This window comes from Excalfactoria chinensis, chromosome 11 (assembly GCF_039878825.1).
Source record: "Excalfactoria chinensis isolate bCotChi1 chromosome 11, bCotChi1.hap2, whole genome shotgun sequence".
Lineage (NCBI taxonomy): Eukaryota > Metazoa > Chordata > Aves > Galliformes > Phasianidae > Excalfactoria > Excalfactoria chinensis.
In genome coordinates, this window is record NC_092835.1 from 10,932,172 (window position 1) to 10,953,438 (window position 21,267).

The window sequence follows — 21,267 nt, forward strand, 5'->3', positions numbered from 1 at the left end:
AGGTGATGCTCAGTGTCTGCTCTGTAGTCAGCTTTTGAAAAAGTGAGCAGCTCCAAGCCAAACTACTACTGTCATTATAAGAGTAAGCAAGTTAAAGCTATTTGGTATTTAATAGCAGTTGAGATAAGCTATCATTTCTATTATAGAGACATGCTACCATTTGGATTACAGAGATGCAAATCTTAGCTCTATTACAGTAGAGTAAAATAGCAGGCAAGCCTCATGACAGACATCTCTTGTTATTTATAGCAAAGAAATGATGCCTACTTACCTAAGTTGAAGTAGAAGTCTCTTGTTCTAGGAGACAAAACTGTCTAGGTACAGCAAATAAACGCTTTAAAAAGCTGATGTTCTTCATATAGAGCCATGTGACTCTGGCAGTGAGAGGAACCGCAGTTCTCAGTGCACACCAAGTCTATCTAGCAATGAGCATGATGCAAAAAACCTCTCTTTCTGTAGGAAGGAGCAGTTGTTTTGCACTTACAAAAATGTTTGTAACACAGCAGCAGCTGTAGGTAAATCCTATTATGCAAAGCACCAGGGTTCAAGCTATCAGAGCAAGGAGTTATATCAGACAGGAGGTCGAAGTGTTCTAAGTGATCACTTCTGTAGATAGATTAAAGAAAATAGCTTCACTATTTTATGTGATATATTTTATTGTAACATCAGAGGAATCAACACGATAGGAAGATGCTACAAAAGAAAGAGTGCTCACCTGTCTCCTAGGATCTAGGGTCAGAGTAGGAACTACACACAGGAGGAATCTCCAACAAGAGGCCCTTCCCCAGTGGCAGTCAGTCCTTAAATGAGGTAAGGGAGGTGCAGCCAGGCTCCACCCCTTCCAGTTGCATTGCTGAATTGCCTTCACTTGTGCTCCCAGGGCTGATCAGGTCTTGTCTCCAGGTGCTCAATGAATGGTTCAGGCTGTGACCTAACAGTTTTCATATATGTAAACATAAATAGTTTTCCTATTTAAGTGACTTATTTTCCAGTAGCTGACAGTGTTAAAAGGAACACTTTACAGATACACAGAGCCTGTTACCTTTTCACTTCTGTAGTGTTTGAGGACTGTTAAAAGTAAGGCTGCTTTATATAAAAGTAGCACTTCAGTTGTCCTGGGAATAAATGGAAAAGAAACCCAGAAGGTTTTGCTGGTGCCTTATCTCACACTATCCAAAGAGATTCCACTTGGGAGCATGTAGTTCAGTTGCTGTTCTCCTAGGCTTAGACGCTATAAACTTAAGTGCCAAGATCTTGAATCCAGAACCACTGTTTTCTTTCCACCATTTTAATTAGCTGTCTGATAGTACTGAAGTCTGTTTTATATACATATAAATCCAGTAAACACTGAAATCTGTGGTGTTACATTTTTATACAAAAATATGAAAGAAAGCTTTGAGTTAATGCATCTGTAATTCAGCTCTCTGTGTTACAGAACATATGTTGTTCTTTTTCCTTTTTTTTTTAATTAAACAAAACATAATGTGCAAAGGAACAAGGTCTATTAGATGGTACTAAAGGAGTAACACATTATTAAAGTAATACCAAAAATAGTCACAGGAACTGTGGACCTTGAGGCTATGAAAAGAGAGCTACTGAAAAGTGAATAAATATAAGGTCGAAGAGTAATGTGCTGGAATCCTGCACGTTGAACAGGAATTCAATTGGATACTTGTCTTATGTACAGTAATATGGCAAGAGTCCCTAATTACTTTTTAAATAATTATATTTTTTAATACAATGGAATAATTTGTTTTATGCAAATACTGAGCTGTTGAATCAGCAACAATTCATGGGATTCTGCCACTGTGTTCCCTGCTTGGTCAGGAGCACCCCACAGCCTTTCCCAGGAGCTGTGTTCCTGCCAAGACTGGTTCTGCCCTGCCTGGAGGCCTGGGGCTCTCCTGGCTGCTCCTCTGTCTGATATCCTCTGCTCTGTTGAGGTTTTTTAGACTGAAATTCTATATTAAGATATGCTGATGATTGGCATGAAATAGTATGTTGCTGTCATGTTAGGTGCTCAAAATGCTAGATCATATTTCCAGTTAATAAATTGTGTCCATTTGTTTTTAAGATGGCGTGTATTTTGTGTATTTTAATGCCAATCTGTTGGTTATTTGGTGAAGGCAGTGGTTCCCAGTTACACCAGATGTGTGTTCCCTCACGTACCTGGATTGACCATACTCTTCTAACAGATTATCTACAGTCTGTTTCCTCTTCCCCATCTTCCATGTTAGGTGTTCATTTATGATGCCTGTGGCTTAGCATGTAATTCAGCCATTAAATGCTGAATGCTTTTTGTATACTTTCAAAGGGAAAGATGCCCAAAAGGGCATCTGTACTACAACAAAGATGAAAGAAGCATTATATCTATGTTTTTTTTAAAGAAAACTTTTTTTCTCCCCATCTTCCCAGTTCTCTGTTATTGATAACCCACTTGAAAAAAAAAATAAATTAATCTCCTTGTATTTAATTTCTTTTAATTTCTTTTAAACTGTTCCTTCTATTCTGAACGTTAGAATGTCTTTGAAATGCACAGCTTCATTTTGAGGGTTTTGATGTGTGGTTATGTATGGGAGATTGGTAATCATAGCCTGAATCTGATTAATCAGCTGAGGCAAGTGTGGGGTCAGCTGTGGGAGCACAGGTGAGAGTGATGTAGCTGTGCTCCCGGAAGGGGTGGAGCTTGACTCCACCTCCTCCAGACCTCATTTAAGGGCTGACTCTCACTGAGGCAGCATCTCTTGGAGATTGCTCTCCAGTGAGCACTGCCCCAGCTTCTTTGGTTAAGGCACAACCACTGGTGAGTTTGCCTTTGCTTATTACTTCTGTACACTTGTTACCATCTTTGTTACCATCTGTATATTAACAACCATCTGTATATTAACTACCAATACAGGTTAAAGTCCAGAGAGAATAGAATTTATTTTCTTTACATACAATTAATTTGTCTTAGAAACTTCTTGTATTTTTCAATTGAAGCAGGTGAGAAATGTCTGGAAAAGTTTTCACCGCAAATGCAAAATGTCAGACTTGAAATATGTTTCAGGGCTGTACTTCTACTTTTGTTCTTAGTCCTCAATACAATTATATGATTTGCAATTGTTGAAAAGTTCTAGTTTATACCGTATCACCATTGAAAATGTCCAAGGCTCCAGATGATGTACAAAGATTTCAATAAACTGCATCAGCTCTGTCAGTAGAGTATTTCATTGCCACTCCATTGTTTGCTAAATGTAAGTTCTTGTGGATGGAGAGGTACAGCTGATAATAAATAGTGGTAGCTTTCTTCAAAGCAGTCTGAATCTGGAATGGGGAGAAATATGTCACCCTGGGAACAGGCATGTTAATAGGCAAACAAACAAAACTCCTTTATTTTTCTAAAATAACACTTATTTTCTGACATTAATTCAAATTGAAAATTGCCTTGATTATCTCTAAATAGTCAGTTATCCAAACATACTCGGTATCCCATATTCCATTTGGGTAATTGAAGTTTGACTCTACAGTACTTTTAATGAGGTGTAAGATTTAACTCATTCGCCTATAGTTCACGTCCTAGGATGGATCAAAGGAAAACTAATTGATGAATGTGTAATTAAAATCACATTTATTTCTCTTCCTGATTTCTCTGCAAATGCCGTGCTGTTGATGAAAGCACTTTTATAAGTGGTTATATGCATCGGCACAATTTACTGGAGATAATCCGCCCTTTGAAGGAAAACCTTTAAACTTCTGTGTCTTTCAACACGAAACTTAGCACAATGGTAAACTTCCTTATTCTGATCTCTGCAGGATGGTTTGATAGTGGAGAACATGCACGACCGGCCCTACACGCTGAGCCCTGGGCCCGAGGTGACGGCTGCCATGACGGCGGTAGGCGCAGCGGTGCGGCGGCTCTGCCCACATCTTGCCTTGGGTGTCCAGGTGCTGTGTGCTGCCAACCAACAGGCCACGGCGGTGGCCCTTGCGGCAGGTAATAGAAATGACTCCTCCGTTATTACTGTTGTTTGCTATGGCATTTACTCTCTGCAAATTGGGCATTGTACTAACATAGATACCATGAAAAATGAGACATGAAAAGCTCACTGTACCCTGAAAAAGCAGAAATTAGATTTTGAGAAAGATGCCTGCTTGATTATAATAGATGATACTCGCACAGTGCTTCAGTAGGAGGCAGCTTAAAAATCCCAAGGCCACTGCTGCTGCTTTCTAGGTGAAACCTGTCTAACTGCAATGATTAGTTTAAACCTACTCATGTCTAAAAGCCACCTTTGGTGTAACTCTATTTACTTCAGTTAAATGATATTTGAAGATTAATTTAACCCGCTGTGGTTAAGCATCCTGTTTCAGTATCTAATTATATGTTGTTGCTACTACTGGTTTCTATTAAAACTAAGTTTTCATTGCCTTTTTTTTTTTTTAATGAATGAATGGAATGAAGCTTTCTGTTAATTTTTTTAAGTGTATAGCTACCCAAACTACTTAACATTAAATTGCATTCAGGGAAATTAAGTACAAATTAATTTATCTTTGCTGCAAGAATCCTAGCTTTGCGAACCCTTCAGTTCCTACACTTTGCTGGAGCAATATTAGTTTTTCATATATAACATTCCCTGATCAAAAGATGGAGACTGGTTTCATGCTCATACTTCCCACATCCTCCAGAAATTGGGAGTTAACGTTTATCCAGATTGCATCGTAAGGTTGCACACTTTGTAAATTTTACAGGCGTTCTACATAGGCAAAGTTCTGTAAGAATGAGAAATCAAGAGATGCTCGTGATCTATGAAACCAATTCAGTTAAAATAACATTGAGTAACATTCATTTTCTTGGGGGAATTTTTGTTTGTTGCTATGTTTTGCACACGGATTTGGTTTGAGTGCCTTAGAATCAGAAGCTGACACTTTCAAGGTGTACTTGAAGGCTACTTGACAAACTGACACAGCATGCTATTTCTGCTGTGGAGCCTATGTGAAAAACTAAGCCAAAAATATAACAGAACCCAGTTTTGCTTTAGATTTCAGGGATTGTATGCAGGTAAGATACTTGAGAGTCACTGTATTTACACATCTTACTTTTAAAAGTAATAGCTATGCTTCCTTTTAGGAGCGAAATTGATCACTGTATAGGGGATGTAATGCAACGAGTTTCTCTTAGTCCTCAGCAATTATTAATGAGGTAGAGAATTCCTGAAGGGCTTGGGTTTTGCTCAGCTCTACTACTGTTCTGCACTATTTGCTCTGTAACTGGAGGACAGCAGCTAGGAAGGGCCTGTGTTTAATGCATTTCATTGCGCTTCTCTAGAAATGATTCTTAGGCTCACTGAGCAGGAAAGCAAAAAAGAAAAGAAAATCACTTTAGGCAAAGCCATAGTGAAGGGGCTGTTGTACGTAGAAAATCTTTGAGTAGTTTTTCTGTAGCAACCTAGTAGTGACTTTTTAATATCAATATCATTTTAATAGACATAAGGGATAGCTATTAATTAAGGAATCCTCATGTGCTTCAACTACAAGCTATTTGCTGAATGTCTTATACTTAAAAAGCATATGCAGTATCTTCTGCTGCTACGCAGTCATTTCATTTTCCCTATGGAAACTCCTGTCTCTGGTAGAAATAACTTTGGAAGAGAACTGCACAGGGAAGCCGTGGTCTTCAAGTGTAGGTAATGATTTTATATTGTAAAGGGAGGGGTAAGAAGTCAGCAAGCTGATGGTGTGACTGGAAGGAACTCATTGGCAATGTGTGTTTGTGCTGATAAGTATGCTTTAGATAGCCAAATAGTGACAGATTAAATTACTAAATTTTCCTGATGTATTGATAAGTTACTGTTATCCAATAATAAAATCAGGAATGAACAATATGAGAAGGCTGAGGTTTTGTTCTTTTTTGTTTTTAGTCCTTATCTCAAATACATATTTTTGGGAAAGCATACCACCTTAGTAGCTGCTTCTAATGGCATCCTCCAAATTATCTTCTTTCTTTCCTGTTCCATGAAACCAAACTGCAAGGCAGAATTTGTGTGGTAGGGTTACTTCTCTCAATCAGTTCCTTATTTACAGGTGTACTGTGTGGTTTATAGAGGTGCATTCTTTCCTGTTTGTAGTTTCTTATTTAATTAAGTACATCTGCTTAAGGTCGAAGCAGAACAATGTAACCAGGCAGGTCCTGTGAGCACTTGTAGAAGAGATAAATATGCTCCCTTACTTGTTTTTGTTTAGCAAATACTACTGGTTATCATTGTTCAGTGTTCAGGAATGTTCACTAAGCCTGGGTCAGATCTGGACATCTTATTAGGTCTCCCTTACTTATTTATCAGTGTGTCTTGTTTTCTGAGGTAAACCTCTGTTTATGCTTGGACTGTCTACTGAATTTCATGTACTCATTCCCTGTTGTTGACCTACTTCCACATTACATGGCTTTTCTTTTATCGGAAGTTTGTTAATTATGAAGCAGTAGTCATCTTAGAGAGGACTGTTGTGTCTAAAGGAATCATTCAGAGTCCCTCAGCTGCTATCTGCCCTTTTCCTTGCATTAGTGAGACATTGTGCATGGCTCCAATCCATCAGTGTATGTCTTTGCAGAGGAGCTACAGAGCCTTTACAGTACTGGAGGTATACACCAATAGCAGCCTCTTTATTCTTCTGCAATTCTGTGTGCTTCCATTACAAACATGTAATAGTAATGATTGAAAGACAGAACTGGCCCATCGCTAAGCTAATGGAGACAGACATGGCCTGCAGGGCCTACTGTACAGTGCCCATGTACCTGCTTCAGCCCGTATTACACTTCATGAGTCAGAGCTCAGTTTCTAAAAGTCGATCTACCATCTCCAGCTGACTGTGAAAATGCCCTTTTTCTTTAAGGAACATATTACTGAAATCCCACGCGGTCACTGTTTCTTAATTAGTCTTCAGTAATAATAATGACTCAGTTGGTAGCTGATTAAATGAGGCTTCATGTCAGAAGATATCCCAGGTACCCAGATATCTCCAGGTCTTTTATAAATACAGCTTTGCTGTCTGACACTGCTCTTCTCCTGCAACCACCCACCAGCAGTGATGCTCCACAGGAAGGTGCAGCCAGTGATACTGTTTAAGATAGGATAGAATTGGCTGGAAAGGTATGCTGATTTTTAGTTTTATACATTTTTTTCAACTAATGCCATTCTAAAACAGCTAAACTGAAGTTCATCAGGTGGGTGCATATTTGGGGTACTGCAGGGCAAGGCAGCAAACACTGGAACTTTTGCAGAGATGAGAAATATGTGCTGCAAGCACTGCTGGAGACACTGCTTTTTCCAGGCCTGGAACTCTTGCTTGTGGAAGAAGCTGCTTCTCAATACAGTCTTGAATCTCTGTTTGGTAGATCCTGTTGGAAATTTGCTTTACTTGTTTTCCAGAGAGATTACAAGGCATTGTTTTTGTTCCCGTGTAAGACTGCCTTTTAACTATTTAGAAGATACAACTTTTTGACTTACTAAATGGGAAAATAAGAAATAGTTCACAGTTTTAGTGAATTCATTAGTGGAATTCAATTAGGTCTTCATAAAACAGGAGGGTAATGAGTTGATGTCTACTAGAATTGGTTAAAAATAGTGCCTTGTTATCCTCCAAAAACCCAAAGAGTGTGCAACTCCATTAAACTAAGGACAATCCTAATGTTTGCCAAGGAAGTCTTGAATTCATAAGGAAGCGCAAACCAAACACTGGTAAACATGCAAGTGGTCAAGTTCAGTAAGTGAGTAGCCCTTGTCCTCAGGCAACCATTATGATTGCTGTGAACACTTATTAGATTTCTAGGCTCATTGATAATCTTATGATTAGAGGAGAAATATTTTGTTCTTATTGAAGTCTGATTTATACTGCAGACTTAGGTGATTTAGATAAAGCCTATGGCTAATAATCGTAGATACGGAAGTCTCAGTCTTACCTACTAGCACCTTTAATTATACTTGTGACATATTTCCTTATTTGAATCCTGAGAATACTCCATGCTTTCTCACCTGCTAATCTCAAGACATAGGACAGCTTATATTTGAATTGGCACCATCTGTGGTGTTTCATGTTAACTGCAGTCTGTGTTGCTAAGCGATACAGGCTCTTTTCCATCAGGCATAAGCTTTGGTTTCTGCAACTTCAGGGCTTTTGGAATGAAGCTGAAATATAGCTTTTAAAATAAACAGGCACCTTGTCATTTGGTAAATACGTTTTTAAAGATCCTTTCTGCTTACATCTGAAATGTGTTAAGGTGAGGCCTTTGTTGCCTAAACAGTTCTCTGTTAGATGGAATTGCATCCCTGGAGGCTGCTCTCACATGCATTTAGTTCTTCGATGTGTCAGCTCTGCTTAAATGTGCAGCTTAGTCAAAGCTGGAGAAGCAGTAGAACTTCAGAGGGCCTGGAAGGGAGCTTTAAAGCAAACTGGAAGAACAGCAAAAGCTGCACAAGATGTTGGCAGAGCTTTTACACATCTAAAGGGCGTGTGAAATAAGCTTCAAAGCTGTGGAAGACTGAAGAGGAAAGGAATACAATAAAGGAGTCAGAATTGTCATCATCTGTGGATTCATTATGTTGTGGCAGAAGACATCAGTATGTCAACATAAAGATATTTCAAGGCTGTGTAGGGGTACCTTGTAGTAGATAAACAGTCTACCAAAATTGTTTCTGTTCACTGTCTTCTTCTGAAGTACCCATCATCTATGTGCTGCACACTGAGTTGCTAAGACAAGGTAGAGTTGATGCTCACCATAACTTTGGAGTGGAAACTTAATTTTTCTGTACCTTTGGCCCAGCTCCAGAAGTCAGTTGTTGATGTGGAACTGTGCAGAAAATGCAAGTTGCATTCAGGTGGAGAGTCAATGTATATAATGTGTTTCAGGCTGTGTTTTCCTGCCTAATTTCCTGAAGAAAGAAGGCATAAGCTATTCTCCTCTCTTTGTCCATGTCCTTGTTGCTTTTTGATCTGTTGTCCAATTTCAGTCATGTTTAACAAGGGAATAGATGTTGGGAAGGGGTATCTAGACAGAGGGGCAAGACCCAAGTTAATGCCCTTTTTGGAGAGAAGCGTAACATCGTTATGACATAGGAGCTATGTTTTGGCCTACCTATCCTTCATTCACACTTGCCTGCTGGCACATCATGGCAAGCAGCAGGGCAGGGTGTGCTGTTGCTGTGTCTGTGCCATGGGTACAGAAATGTAAAAATGTGGGAAATCAAGGTTGGTTAGTGTTAGAGTACATGGAATGCCTTGTGTGGAGGTCAAATGAGGGACAGATTTCTTAGTATTAGTTCATCTGTCTTCAGCTCTAGTTAAGAGAGTGCTAATTTTAATTTTCTTTTTTCAGGACTTGATTTTATCCGAGTTGAAGGTTTTGTGTTTTCTCATGTTGCTGATGAAGGGATTGTAAACGCCTGTGCAGGTGACCTGCTACGATACAGAAAACTAGTTGGAGCCGAGAATATTCAGATTTTTGCTGACATTAAAAAAAAGCACAGGTAAACACAAGCAATATTTATTTAAATATTAATCTAATAACAATCTTATGGCTTTTTTTCATTTTTGGATTATTTTATATCTGCTAGATACCAGCAAAGTTAATGGTAGGGGGAGAACTTTATTGTTTGAGCAAGGTCTTGCAGTGCTATTAGGGGATATGTTTAAAAATAAATTTGCACCTGTAAGCTGCAGGTTGCCACATCTGTGAAGTTTGTAGTTTAACCTTCAGGATTTATAAATGCAGACTGTAAATGTCTCGCATCTGGTGTCAGGTGAGATTTTACATCCTTATGCCTATTACGCTTAAGGAAATTATGTTTCGGGAGGCTAAGCATCCAAGGTTATTTTTAGTAATGCAGCAGATTCCACATACAAAGGATCCAGATCATAATATTCTGGCACTTTAGAAAGCTATTCTCTTTTTTCTCCTGGCTGCCAATAGTACTGGTTTCTTCTACTTAAATCAGTGCTGTCTATGTACAGATTATGTTCTATGATTATCAAACAGAGGGAACTTTTGACAGATGAACCCAGTTTCTTTTTTGCTGGTATCTTAACTGTCACACAGGACTTTTAGCTATTTATATGTCACTTTTTTTTCCTGAAGAACTGCTCAAGTGTTATGTATTATACATACTAAATAACCTAATTAAAATGTTTGTGTGTAGTATGTGGGTAATCATGAAAACAACCATGTTTGGAAGATCTTAAATATCTGTGTTTTTGTTGGTTTTTCTTTTTGAATATCTTTCAAGATAGGAAAGGAAACAATGCGTTATGATAACATTAAACTTTTAAGGTCCTTTCAGATTGGTTTCTTTCTAATGACTTAAGTTCTTTTATATATGTGTGTGTATATATAAAAGATGCTGCATTAGACTTCTTCATAAAAATTAATGATTGTATTGTGTGGTCTTTCCTTTGTCTTGTCAATGGATAGACTGATATTTCAATTATACTTTGTTGGTGAAAGGATTGGCTTTTTGAAGTGGAAGATTTTTGCTTCAGAGAGGCTCCAAAGCTGAGACAATGTTAAGAGCCCCATTTCCAATTCATTTTATGTATTAGGGACTTAGACCTGCCTTCTTCCAGCTACATAAAGGGAGTGCTTTCTCTTGCACCATCACCACTAGTGAGCAGCACTGCATTCAATGCATTCTGCCTCTTACTGAGAGGTAAAGCGGGGACCCAAGTCTGTTGTCCTTCCACACTGATCCAGGAAAGAGGCAGACTGTCACACCTCATCAGTGCAATGGGTTAACCATAGTTGCTATTGCTTCTGCATTTTCAGTTAAGGAAAAGTCAAGTCAGATGTTGACCAGTGAAGACTGGAAGTCTTTCGAAGTTTAGAAGTGTTTAAATTAAATTACTATGGCAATAGGTTTCAAAGTGTATCACCCATATATGAAAAGCTGAAGCTTAAAAGCTAGGCTGCAGGTAATTGATGTTTGTAATTGCTATGTAAGGTGATTCCTGTGATTATGTTATAGGTAATAACTATACTTTCTGTTAGTTGGACTTCATGAAATGAAGTGAAGGGTGTTAATTCAATTCTAGGTAACAGAATGTGATTTATGAATGACTGAGCCATCCACTGCTCCCACTTGAAGTCAGAGCTGTGTGTGTGATACAGGTGTGATTCAGACATGCAGACAGCTGTCTGAATTGATACTTTGTAGCTCATCCTTAGCAATCCCTCTTTAGAGAGAGAAAACCAGAGCAATGGAGTGATAGTCTATGGCTCTGTGATGGATAAGGTTGGGTCTCTTTCCCCTTGTTGGCACTGTGATGTTACTTCTCTACTCTCTCTCACAAATCCTGAGTTTCAGTGTTCTGACAGTGGGGAAGATGAAGAAACGCAGCCTAAATAAACATTGAGCAATATGGATAACTTATGTGTGTGCTGAAAGTAACCACGGGGTACATTCCTGCTGTTGACAGTGCCCATGCCCTGACGGCAGATATCAGCGTGGCTGAGACCGCCTCTGCTGCTGAGCTCTTCCTGGCTGATGGGGTGGTACTGACTGGTACAGCAACTGGGCTGCCTGCAGACCCTGGGGAGCTGAGAGGTGAGTGGACACACCAGGGGTATGCAGCAGGCCCTGAGTCAGCTTCTGGCTGTACAGCTCTGTGTCTGCTGTACCTTAAGGAGGAAAAAAAGGAAGAAAAATGTTCTTTCAGTTTGATTGGATAAAGCAAAACTGATGTGACTGAGGTTCTGTGTGGATTGTCTGTTGTATGTTTCTAACTAACAGTTTGATGGGACAAAATTATTTCAAGCCTTTATAATGCTGAATGATGCTTAGTATTACTTGAAAATAAAGCAGGTGTGTGTGAAGACTTTGTTTTAGAAATTGATACTTTTTAATATCTTAGTATAGGGAAAAGCAATTTCACAGGCCTAGTAAAAATAGCTAACTAGAAGTGCTCTACTCTAAAGTGGAAAGATTAATATTTTTTGGAAAGAAAATGGAAATCCTTCAAGAAAAAAGGTTATTAAGATACGGCACCATTCCCAACAGTAATACCAGAGAAAACATTGCTTAGGTTTTCAGAAAAAAAATTGTTAAGTTTGTTGGTACAAAGAAAGATATGACATCAAAGTCATCAAACTTGATTGTTCACATGCTATCATGAAAATTCAAATTTTCATCACTAAATTTCAATTCAGTTTCATGGCTTGAATGTCAGGGCCTGTCTACATAAAATAGAATGTGTAGCTTTTAGGCTTTACTTCTGCTGGCACAAAACAATCTAGCATGTTTTGAAGTGCCAGTGCGCTCAGCTCAGTCTATCAAGGTGAGCTCTAAGCTCAGTGAATGTGCATCAAAGTATGTCTATTTGTCTTACCCGGAATTCTTAAAACATGCTTGCTGAAATGAATCCAAAGGAAGTATCACTTCTTGTGTAGACAAATCACAAGCTCCGTTGGACTTCTATTGAACAACTTTTGTTTCAAGTTGCAATCATACTTGTAGGGATCAATATGCAGAAATAATTACTGCATGTGTGGTTGAAGTTAAATGATAGTATCTTTTGGCAAAATATTTTTTGAATGAAGAAAGATAGTAGCGTGATCTAGTTTTTAAAGTATGTTCTTGTCTAAAACCTTTGATTGCTATTCCTTCTTTAATTTACAAAAGAAGGAGGTGAATTACACACACTGCTTGGTATAGAGACCAGCACCCCAAACATCTTTTGGGATAACTTAAAACCGTTCCATGTTTTCAGGGCTTTATCCATATTGTACATGCTCATCAGCATTCAGAATGAACGTTGAACTTGTCAAAATGTTTTCCTTATTTCACATATGTTTAAAACACAACTGTTTTGCCAAAGAACAGATGATAGATGACTATACTTCAATCACCAACGTTAAAATAAAAGTGATGGTTTGTAGTGAATACTGAGCTCTTGAATTTGCGTGAGTGTTTGGTATGGTGAACTGGAAGTGATGCATAGAACAGAGCACCCTGGAAGCTAGGCTGAAAAAGAGACTGCAAAATATTGCTAATCTGAATATCCATCTCTGCCTGCAACGCATACCACTATATATCCCTATCTCTTAGTGCAGATTACATTAAAATCAGTAAATAAAACCTGACAAGTCTCAGGGCAGAATCATAGCTTAAGTTCTGCTTTCTAGCATGCATGTACAACCTCCTTTGATTTCCTACACTGCAGAGCACCAGGTGACCTGCAGGCCCACGGGCTGCTCTCAGGCAGGACTCCAAGCAGGCCTCACCACTGCTTTCCTTTCATGTGAACCAGCATGCCTGTCACAGACTTCTGAGTCCAAAGAACAAAATGAATCAGAGTTGTCAGTAGTAATGATGTGCACACATCAATTTTGTGTGTGTGTGTAGTGAAAGCAAGAACCTGGATCATGGGTTTGGTTTACTTAGGCCCCAGAATTCGGGCATTAGCAGCGCCACTCAGGAGAACAGTGGCTTAAAGCAGTTAAGAGTTTAAAAATCAGCACTCTGGAGTGTGAGGGAGTGACAAATTAAGCATATCTGTGTCAGTATTTTCTTGAAAGGAATCACTTGTACGTTATACAAAGTTGGTGTGATGTGAGTGAAATTCGGCATTTCGCAAATGTATGCAGCACTGGATGAGCCGTACTGCGATGATACAGTTGGGCACCTTTCATCATGCTGCAAAGCAACTCTTGAAAGATGAACCAAGAGACAGATGAGGTTTTGTCATGTGTTGTTGTTTTTTTTTTTTTTTCCTGGCTTTGTTGTGCAGTAATATAGAAGTGTTTTTGCCTTTGTGTCTGTGTGTTGAATTGACTGACTTGTGATGGGATGTAGGAAATGAGTGTTTCTCTGTCAAGCCAGAGAAATGTGTTCTGCAGGGTTTTGTTTGTAGTTCCTGTCACTCTCTTCCTGAAGGCACCTGTGGTGTTACCCCCAGCCATGGGCTGTCAGGTTTTCTCATTGGGATAAATGCTGAAGTACCTGGTTCAAATCCAGCTTGTCTTTTGAGTGACCACAGCCTTTGCGTAAGGACTGCTTAGGTATTTGTATGAAGAAAGTAAATGGCCTCAGCTGAGCAACTGGTGGAAAATATCACAAAGCCCAGCAGCTGGCTCTGTTACCTCATCTGTTAGTGTTCATAGACGGGGCGTCGAGACCGATTCGTCCTCCTATCCTTCTGCCTTTTAATGGGCTGTTTAGGTCAAAATAGAGGCTGCAGTACCCTCCTATAGATAATCAGGAGATGCAAGTCTCTGGTCTGTACTTTTCATAATCCCTAAATTTAATGACAAAGAAAAAGTCCTTTGAATTAAAAAAAAAAAACTAAAATGGGTTACAGTGGAACATTACCATAAACATAGCGTTGTGTACGGTACAGTGATTACTGCATATGAAAAAGCTGTTAAAGAAGAGTAGTGGAGCAAGTTATTAGCACAGTGGTACTTATTTTTACACTGCTCTTTGCCATTGTTTTCAAGCTAGGAGCATTTGGCCTTTATTTCATGTAACTTGTGCACACCATAGTTCAAATGCTTTCATTGTGCTCTGCAACCAAGCACTATTTCATTTGATTTTATTGAAGTCATGTCTGCAGACGTACTGTCAGAAGAAAGAGCACAGTGCCCTCTAGTTACAGTTTACTGAAATAGAAAAATATGTGAGTTCTGTGAACTTCAGGATCTTGTTACTTTAACATCAGAAAATTGTTTCCCTTCCTGTTTGCATCAAACAATGTGATCAGAAGAAGAAAGCCAAAGAAGCCTTTAAAGAAGGCTGTGTTTATAGACATCTTGACAGTGACTGAACGTCACCATGCGAAAGCGTATCTCACCACTGTTGCTTTATTTTCTTTTACAAGTTAGAATTTGTATTAACACAGCCAGTAGACAAGTCATGTTCTATTCATCAACTTTAGGCCTTGATATGCTTGGAAATGACTTAAAAGTAGTATCTGTAGCATGTTTAATTAGATAACCCAGTCTCATTGTGAAGTGGGCACTCCCATTACTGTTCTTCACGTTGACAGTCTGAATAAATCCTCAGCGCAAGAGTTGAGTGTGGGCTGCATAGAGCCATGCATGGATCACAGCAGGAGCTGCGTACCTTGCCACTTACAAAAGCTTCATTATTTAGTTATCTTCCTATACTTTCACATCAGTCTTAGGTTCTGCTGTTTAAGTCTTTGTCTGGTAGGGCAGAGCTACTGCCATCCCATGGGATCATACTCTTTAATTATTTGGCTCTTCATTTTTCCTGCTGATGTGAAGTAATTGTAGAGCAACTGCCTACTAATGTACCTTATGCATTTGTCTTAAAAACAAATATTGACTTGGAATGTTGTTCCTCTGGGATTGCAGGAATGCTGTTGTACAAAGCTGTGGTCAGTTGTAGCACCTTAATTATGTATTGGTACCTACATAAACCAGATAGGCTATTTCTGAGAGCACAGAGATACTATATACACAGAATTCTATTTTTTCTCTAGGATAGGATTTCATTAATAATGTTAAAAAAAAACAAAAAATGATTTTTTTTGTTGCTGTAAGGAGGATGAATTTAGGAATATAAAATACATGAAGAAATAGCCATCATTTTAATCACATAAGCACAATCTGGCTATGCTTAAATTTTTCAATAAGAATTGTGTGGAGTTTCTTCTTTTATGTTAAAAAAAATTGTTGTAAGAAGCAGTTACTGTTCCTGGGAGGGAAAATGGTAGAGTATGAGACCTAAAAAGAGATACAAGAGCATTTTAATTGATCCCCTTTCTTTGGTGAAGTAGGAAGGTGACACATAATTATTTTTCCCTGGAGCATTGTTAATAAGTTAGGCTTCTGATGAAACTTTATTTAAATAAACAGTGTTTTGAAGCGGACTTTTTTTGTTACATATATGCTGTCCTTAGTTCCCTCAAGCTTTAGCCATCTTACGTCAGCTTATTATCATCAATTAAAGCAGTTTATATCTTTTTAAAGATCGGAAATAATGCTTCACAGCATTCTTCTAGGCAAGGGAGGAAGCATCCAGTATTGAGTGACCCTTAGGATGGTCAGTTCAAAGTGAAAGGATGAACAGGTTGCCCAGTAATTCTAGCACTGGGGCTTTTGTTTTTATTTATTTATTTATTTCCAGATCTAGTCCTGGGTTGAGTTCTGCAGAGTTAACTTTTATGTGTCCATGGAGAACCTTTCTGTGGTCAAAACAGTAGCACATGCTGAATGCAGAAAAATATCTTTTTCATTTCATTGCTATTTATAGAAAGAAAAGTCATATCAGCGCCATCTTTTGTGCTCTGGTGAGCTAGCTGGAGCTATCAGTGCAGCCTATCACTGCTTGCTTTCCTACTTTCATGACCCTGAAACTTAGCAAGAAGCGGAGAGCACGTTCATTTTCCTTTCCCTGTGAATAAGGCCTTTTTTGTTTCTTCAGTGAAGAACTTCTGTTAGTTGTCAACATAGCATAAATTCAGCAGAAACCTGGCAGAAATATACACCAGTCTAACTACCATTATTGTGATTTAAACTGATGACTGAAGAACTGTAATGAGCACAGCTCTACTGAATAGTTCTGCCACTTTTAATGATCTCACCAGACTTGCAAAAGTCTGAGCTGATATAATAAATGGAAACAAGAATTTCATCCTATTCTTGTAGCTGTGTTCTGATTACTTCATGGAAAGATTGGGGGAAAATGGTATCTATCCTACGTGCTACTGCAGTGCAATATTAAATGATTGCTGTTTTCCATCTGTGTGTAGTGCCTCAAGTGCATTGAGCCTCCAAGCACAGTGGCAAACAGACATATAGATGGGTTAGGTCCTGCTTTGCAACAGCTTCCTGAATGCAACATCTCTTCTTACCAGGGAAATAAAAATGGATTTGATGGAATACAGTAAAATGCACTGCACTCACAGCCAACCAATTTTCCTTAATCTTATTTGAATCTTTTTTCTTGGTGTGGAGGGGGAGAAAGGAATGTACATGTTCGGTGTTGAGACACGGCCTTCATGTGTTCTGTAGGCTGAAACTCCTCTGATATGCTATCAGGAATATGATGTTGGACTTGCCAGTCCTTGTGGGTCCCTTCCAACTCAGGATATTCTATGAAAGTGGGATTTTCTCAACAGTTACTGAGAGCTAAAACTTTATATTTGTTTGTTTTTGTTTGTTTGTTTTGTGTTGTTTTTTTTCCTCTGGAGCACCTGTATCACTGTTGTAGAAGTAAGAGAGTCATACTTACAAATTTCTTAATGCTTACCTTCCTTTGCTGTTGAAACTTTGTCTAAGTCAGAGCATGTTGTTTTTACAGAACTTTAAAGATGGGTTTAAATCTCAGAGGATTTAATCCTAATTTTTTTTTCCCCCCACTTCAGAGGTTCAACATGCTGTGAAGATTCCCGTGTTGATTGGGTCTGGAGTCACTCTGGAGAATGTGAAGAATTACTTGGATGCGAATGCTCTAATAATTGGTTCGTATTTCAAGAGAGAAGGTTATTGGGCGAATGGTGTTGATCCTGACCGAGTGAAGAAATTTATGGAGCATATAAGTAAACTGAGAGAATGAGTTAGTCAGCAAGCACTGTTTTCCTTTTTGTGTACATAAATGCAGTGTGATATATCATACAGCATTAAAGCACAAATGTGCACTTGAACGGCTGATAACTTTAAATGAAAACGCACATCATCCCTGTAACGAGCTGTGGAACGTGGTGGCACTTCACAATGAACTGGTGCTGTGGTCTTTGTTTCTAGGCCGTATGTTTCCGTGGCACTCAAAGCCATCGCCAAGACAAAACCAGCCCTCCAGATGAGCGTGTAGCATATTCTCTCCTATAAGTAAAGTGCTTACGCACTTTAAGAATTAGTAGTAAATGCTCATTGCAGGATGAGCTGAGTTTTGTTTTGCATGTTAATACAATAGGACACCCTAAGTTTACAGCTACCAGTATTGTAAATTGGACAAGTTAATTAGCCTTTCAGTTTCCCCATCTGTAAAATGATGATAATAGTACCTACATCACAGGGGGGTTGTAAGACATAATGAATGGATGAAGGTACAGCACTTTCATCTCCTCAAATGAAGGGCTCTATTAAAGTTCAAGATCATTATTTTTTCATTAGAATTGTGCATTTATTACAAAAATGTAGTAATTGTATACCATACAAAAATTTAAGATAATTGGGAAATTGATTTACCTACAATACTTATTAGAGAATAAATGTAAATATTTAATTACATTTTAAGTAGTGTTGGAACTTAGTCAAAATGCTTTGCAAAAAACTGGAAATTTTAATAAAGTCTTATTTTTCAGCAAGCTCCAACAGCTTTGTACCTCTTCAGACTAGCATTAAAGACATTACAAACTGCCAGGTTCCTTCCAGCACACGAGGTGTAATGATGATGGAATCATTTCTACCAGAACTGACAGGTAAACACAGATTTTCGTCTTTGCTGTAAAACGCAGAGGGCAAATGTGACAGACTGTGTACTGTAAGGCTCCCCTTGAATTTGATCCTTTAGCTCTAAGGAAGTTTTTTAAAAACAACAACAGCAGAGGATACCTGCTGTGCCATGGCCATATAAACTGTGGACCTATGTTTTCATTCCTTGGGACTGTGAGCTATGTTTGCCCTCTGGGATCTCTTGTCTTTCCTTGATGTCTATGCATCAGGATTCTGCCAGTGCTTATGAAAGTTATATTGTACATATCAAAGCAAGCATACAAACGTATGTGTTTTTGCTGTCAGCTGACAGAGCGCCCATGCTTCTCTGAACAGAAGATACATCCTCCTTCACAAGGCAAAAGAGATTTTCAGGAATCTTAGCTTCATTAATGGAATAGTGAATCCAAAACATCACAGCATGAGATTATCTTCTCCTCAGGTTCCTTTTTTCTGGACTAGTCTGTTTCCCAAATGCCTCCCATCAAAAGCAGACAAATAACTGTGGTGGACTGACCTCTAGAGAAGCGATTGTTTAGCCCCTATGGCAGCCTTGGCATTCTTCTGCTTATCTCCATTTTCCTCGTAAGTACGCTGACAAAGTTTCAATGCATAGGAATTCTTCTAGGGGCGTCTTTATTGTGAGTGACACTGCTTCTTGAGTCCATTTAATCTGCTGAGTGTTCAGACTTCCATCAAAACTACTTGTTAAAAAAGGAGTATTCATGGACGAGCCACTTGCAAAAAGTAAAATTAAGGGAAAAAACTATGAAGGAAAAAATAGCTGAGGTCATCCTCAGTCACCTCCAGCTCTCACTCCTAGCTGCCAGCCCAGGCAGTGCACAGATACTTGAGGATCATGGAAATGCTTTCTAAATTTTTTTCTCCACACACTCATCCACTCTCAGCATATTCAGAGGTATTTATCAGGTCAGTCATTGATCTCATTCAATGTCTAAGTTGTTCAAGTTCCTTCCTATACCCTCTTTATTGTGGAGAAATATCACGCTAAATAAAATAACTTAGGTCTTAGTAATAGCAGTGCGCTTAGATTAGCACACTTTCACCTTTCTGTATTAAGGACTGTTGGAGTTTTCACAGTTGTTGCACTGAAGATTTAGTGATGTTTGGACCAAAAAATATTTGCTGTTGTTAACAACCTCAGAAGTTATTTTCAGTAAACCCATAAGCTAGGAAGGCTGATGTGAGCAGAGTAAACACTTGCACGTAATCAGTTGAAAACTACAAGCAATATTGCTGTTCAGTGATAATTACATGCGAGGAATGGAATGCAGTTGCCAAAAGTCACATTAATTACTGTATGAAAATATAACGTGCTACCAAGCATGTTTCTTGAGTTGGCTTGTACTCAGTCTTGTCCTACAGCTCAGAAGTGACTGTGACTTTGAGGGACTTTCATTCCTAAAAGGTGAGAGCTACTTCGTTTAGACCTTGCACGTAGCACAGAAGTATTGTTGTACGTGGTCTTTGTATGATGAAAGCCTTACTGTATTTGTGTCATATTCATAACATGTATTCATAACACTACAGGCAGTGCTTTCACTGTCAGTATTTCATTTCACACCACTGTGCAACACTTCAGGGATAGGCTGTGAGTTGGACCTGCATTACTACAGATGAACTGTAAGTGCAAAGTGTAGGGACTGGAAGCAAAGGAAAGCTGATTTTAAAGCCTGGAAATGTGATTGATTACCAGCTCTCTATCATTCTTTGTGCTGAAAGTATTTGTCTAGCAGCATTAAGCATCTGCTTGCTTGTTTCACACAGATGCTGTCAGTAGAATTTGACCTTTTGTTCGGAAGGTGTTTGAATGCTTAATGTAAAAAATATGAAGTTATCAGAAAGGCTGTCTCTTTTGGGAAGAGTGTTCAATTTTTATACAGCCCGAGTTCTTAAAGTACTTTGGAGCATGAATAACTTCAGAGCAGAACAAAGAAGGCAGCGCTAATGTGTAGAAACTCCAGAAGTAAATAACAGCTGTTCAAGAAGACTTCTATTAAATATGTATTAATTAATTTGAAGTGCATCACTTAAATATGTGAAGAGATTATCTTGTGTTAATTTACATTAAAACACACAGCACTTCTTAGCCTCATTACTGTATCCTAAGTGTATCCTAAGCTATCACCTCATTCCACGCTGAACATTTTGTTGGGTGTTGATTGCTTTCGATTTGCCCTTTTAAAATGTCAGATAGTGGCCTCTTTCTTGTTGGTTCTCTTCTTTCTCACGCATTTTGCTCTTGCATGGTTACAGTGCAAACTTGTGCCCGTTATGTGCTTAACAGAAAGATCATGAAAATGTAACAGTGGCCACCCACAGCTCAGTTCCCTGATGTGTCCACCTGGACTTTGTTTGTGGTTTTCACTGCTGACTTGTGAACCAGAAGGAAGAATGCAAATGCCCATTCATGTAATACCTTTAGTACTAGCTTTAGTGGAGGAAAGACACCTAGAAGAAATGGGATTTCTTTAGTGAAGTTACAGAGAAATAAACCTTGCTAATAATAATAGCAGATTTTGTGATCTAAGACAATCTATAAATCTCATTCCATTCATAAAACAAAAGTGTTTTACCCTAAAGGTAACCTGAGGAGGTGCTATCCCAGACAGTCACACTAGCTTAAAATACCTATTTCCCAGTTCTGGGTTTTAACTTGTGAGCTGTACCTTTGTCATCTTACTTCTAACTCCCATGAGAAAGTGCTAGTTAGCCCACAGCATGTTGTAGCAGTTCCTTTTCCTGCACCTATTTCAGCAGTCTCATCACTGAGTGAAAACTGAAGAAAATATAAAGGTTTTGCAGGCTGGTTCTGGCAGAGCAGG

General features: G+C 38.7%; 1 protein-coding gene across 8 annotated transcripts in view; it reads left to right on the plus strand.

The window, feature by feature from the left end:
- Positions 1-20,534, plus strand: part of LOC140257446 (uncharacterized protein F13E9.13, mitochondrial-like) — a 24,214-nt gene extending 3,680 nt beyond the window's left edge. For 4 of the 8 annotated variants that reach the window (XM_072346761.1, XM_072346759.1, XM_072346758.1 and 1 more), the window contains exons 3-7: positions 3,796-3,976; positions 9,347-9,497; positions 11,440-11,567; positions 17,353-17,448; positions 18,292-18,534. In XM_072346761.1, coding sequence (XP_072202862.1) covers positions 3,817-3,976; positions 9,347-9,497; positions 11,440-11,567; positions 17,353-17,448; positions 18,292-18,437 — 681 coding nt within the window. In that variant the 5' untranslated portion in view covers positions 3,796-3,816 and the 3' untranslated portion in view covers positions 18,438-18,534. Of the gene's footprint in view, positions 1-2,749; positions 2,804-3,795; positions 3,977-9,346; positions 9,498-11,439; positions 11,568-17,352; positions 18,195-18,291; positions 18,538-18,863 lie in introns of those variants that run through there. The other 4 variants (XM_072346755.1, XM_072346762.1, XM_072346754.1 and 1 more) reach the window with 4 other exon arrangements.
- The last annotated feature ends 733 nt before the right edge of the window (positions 20,535-21,267 follow it).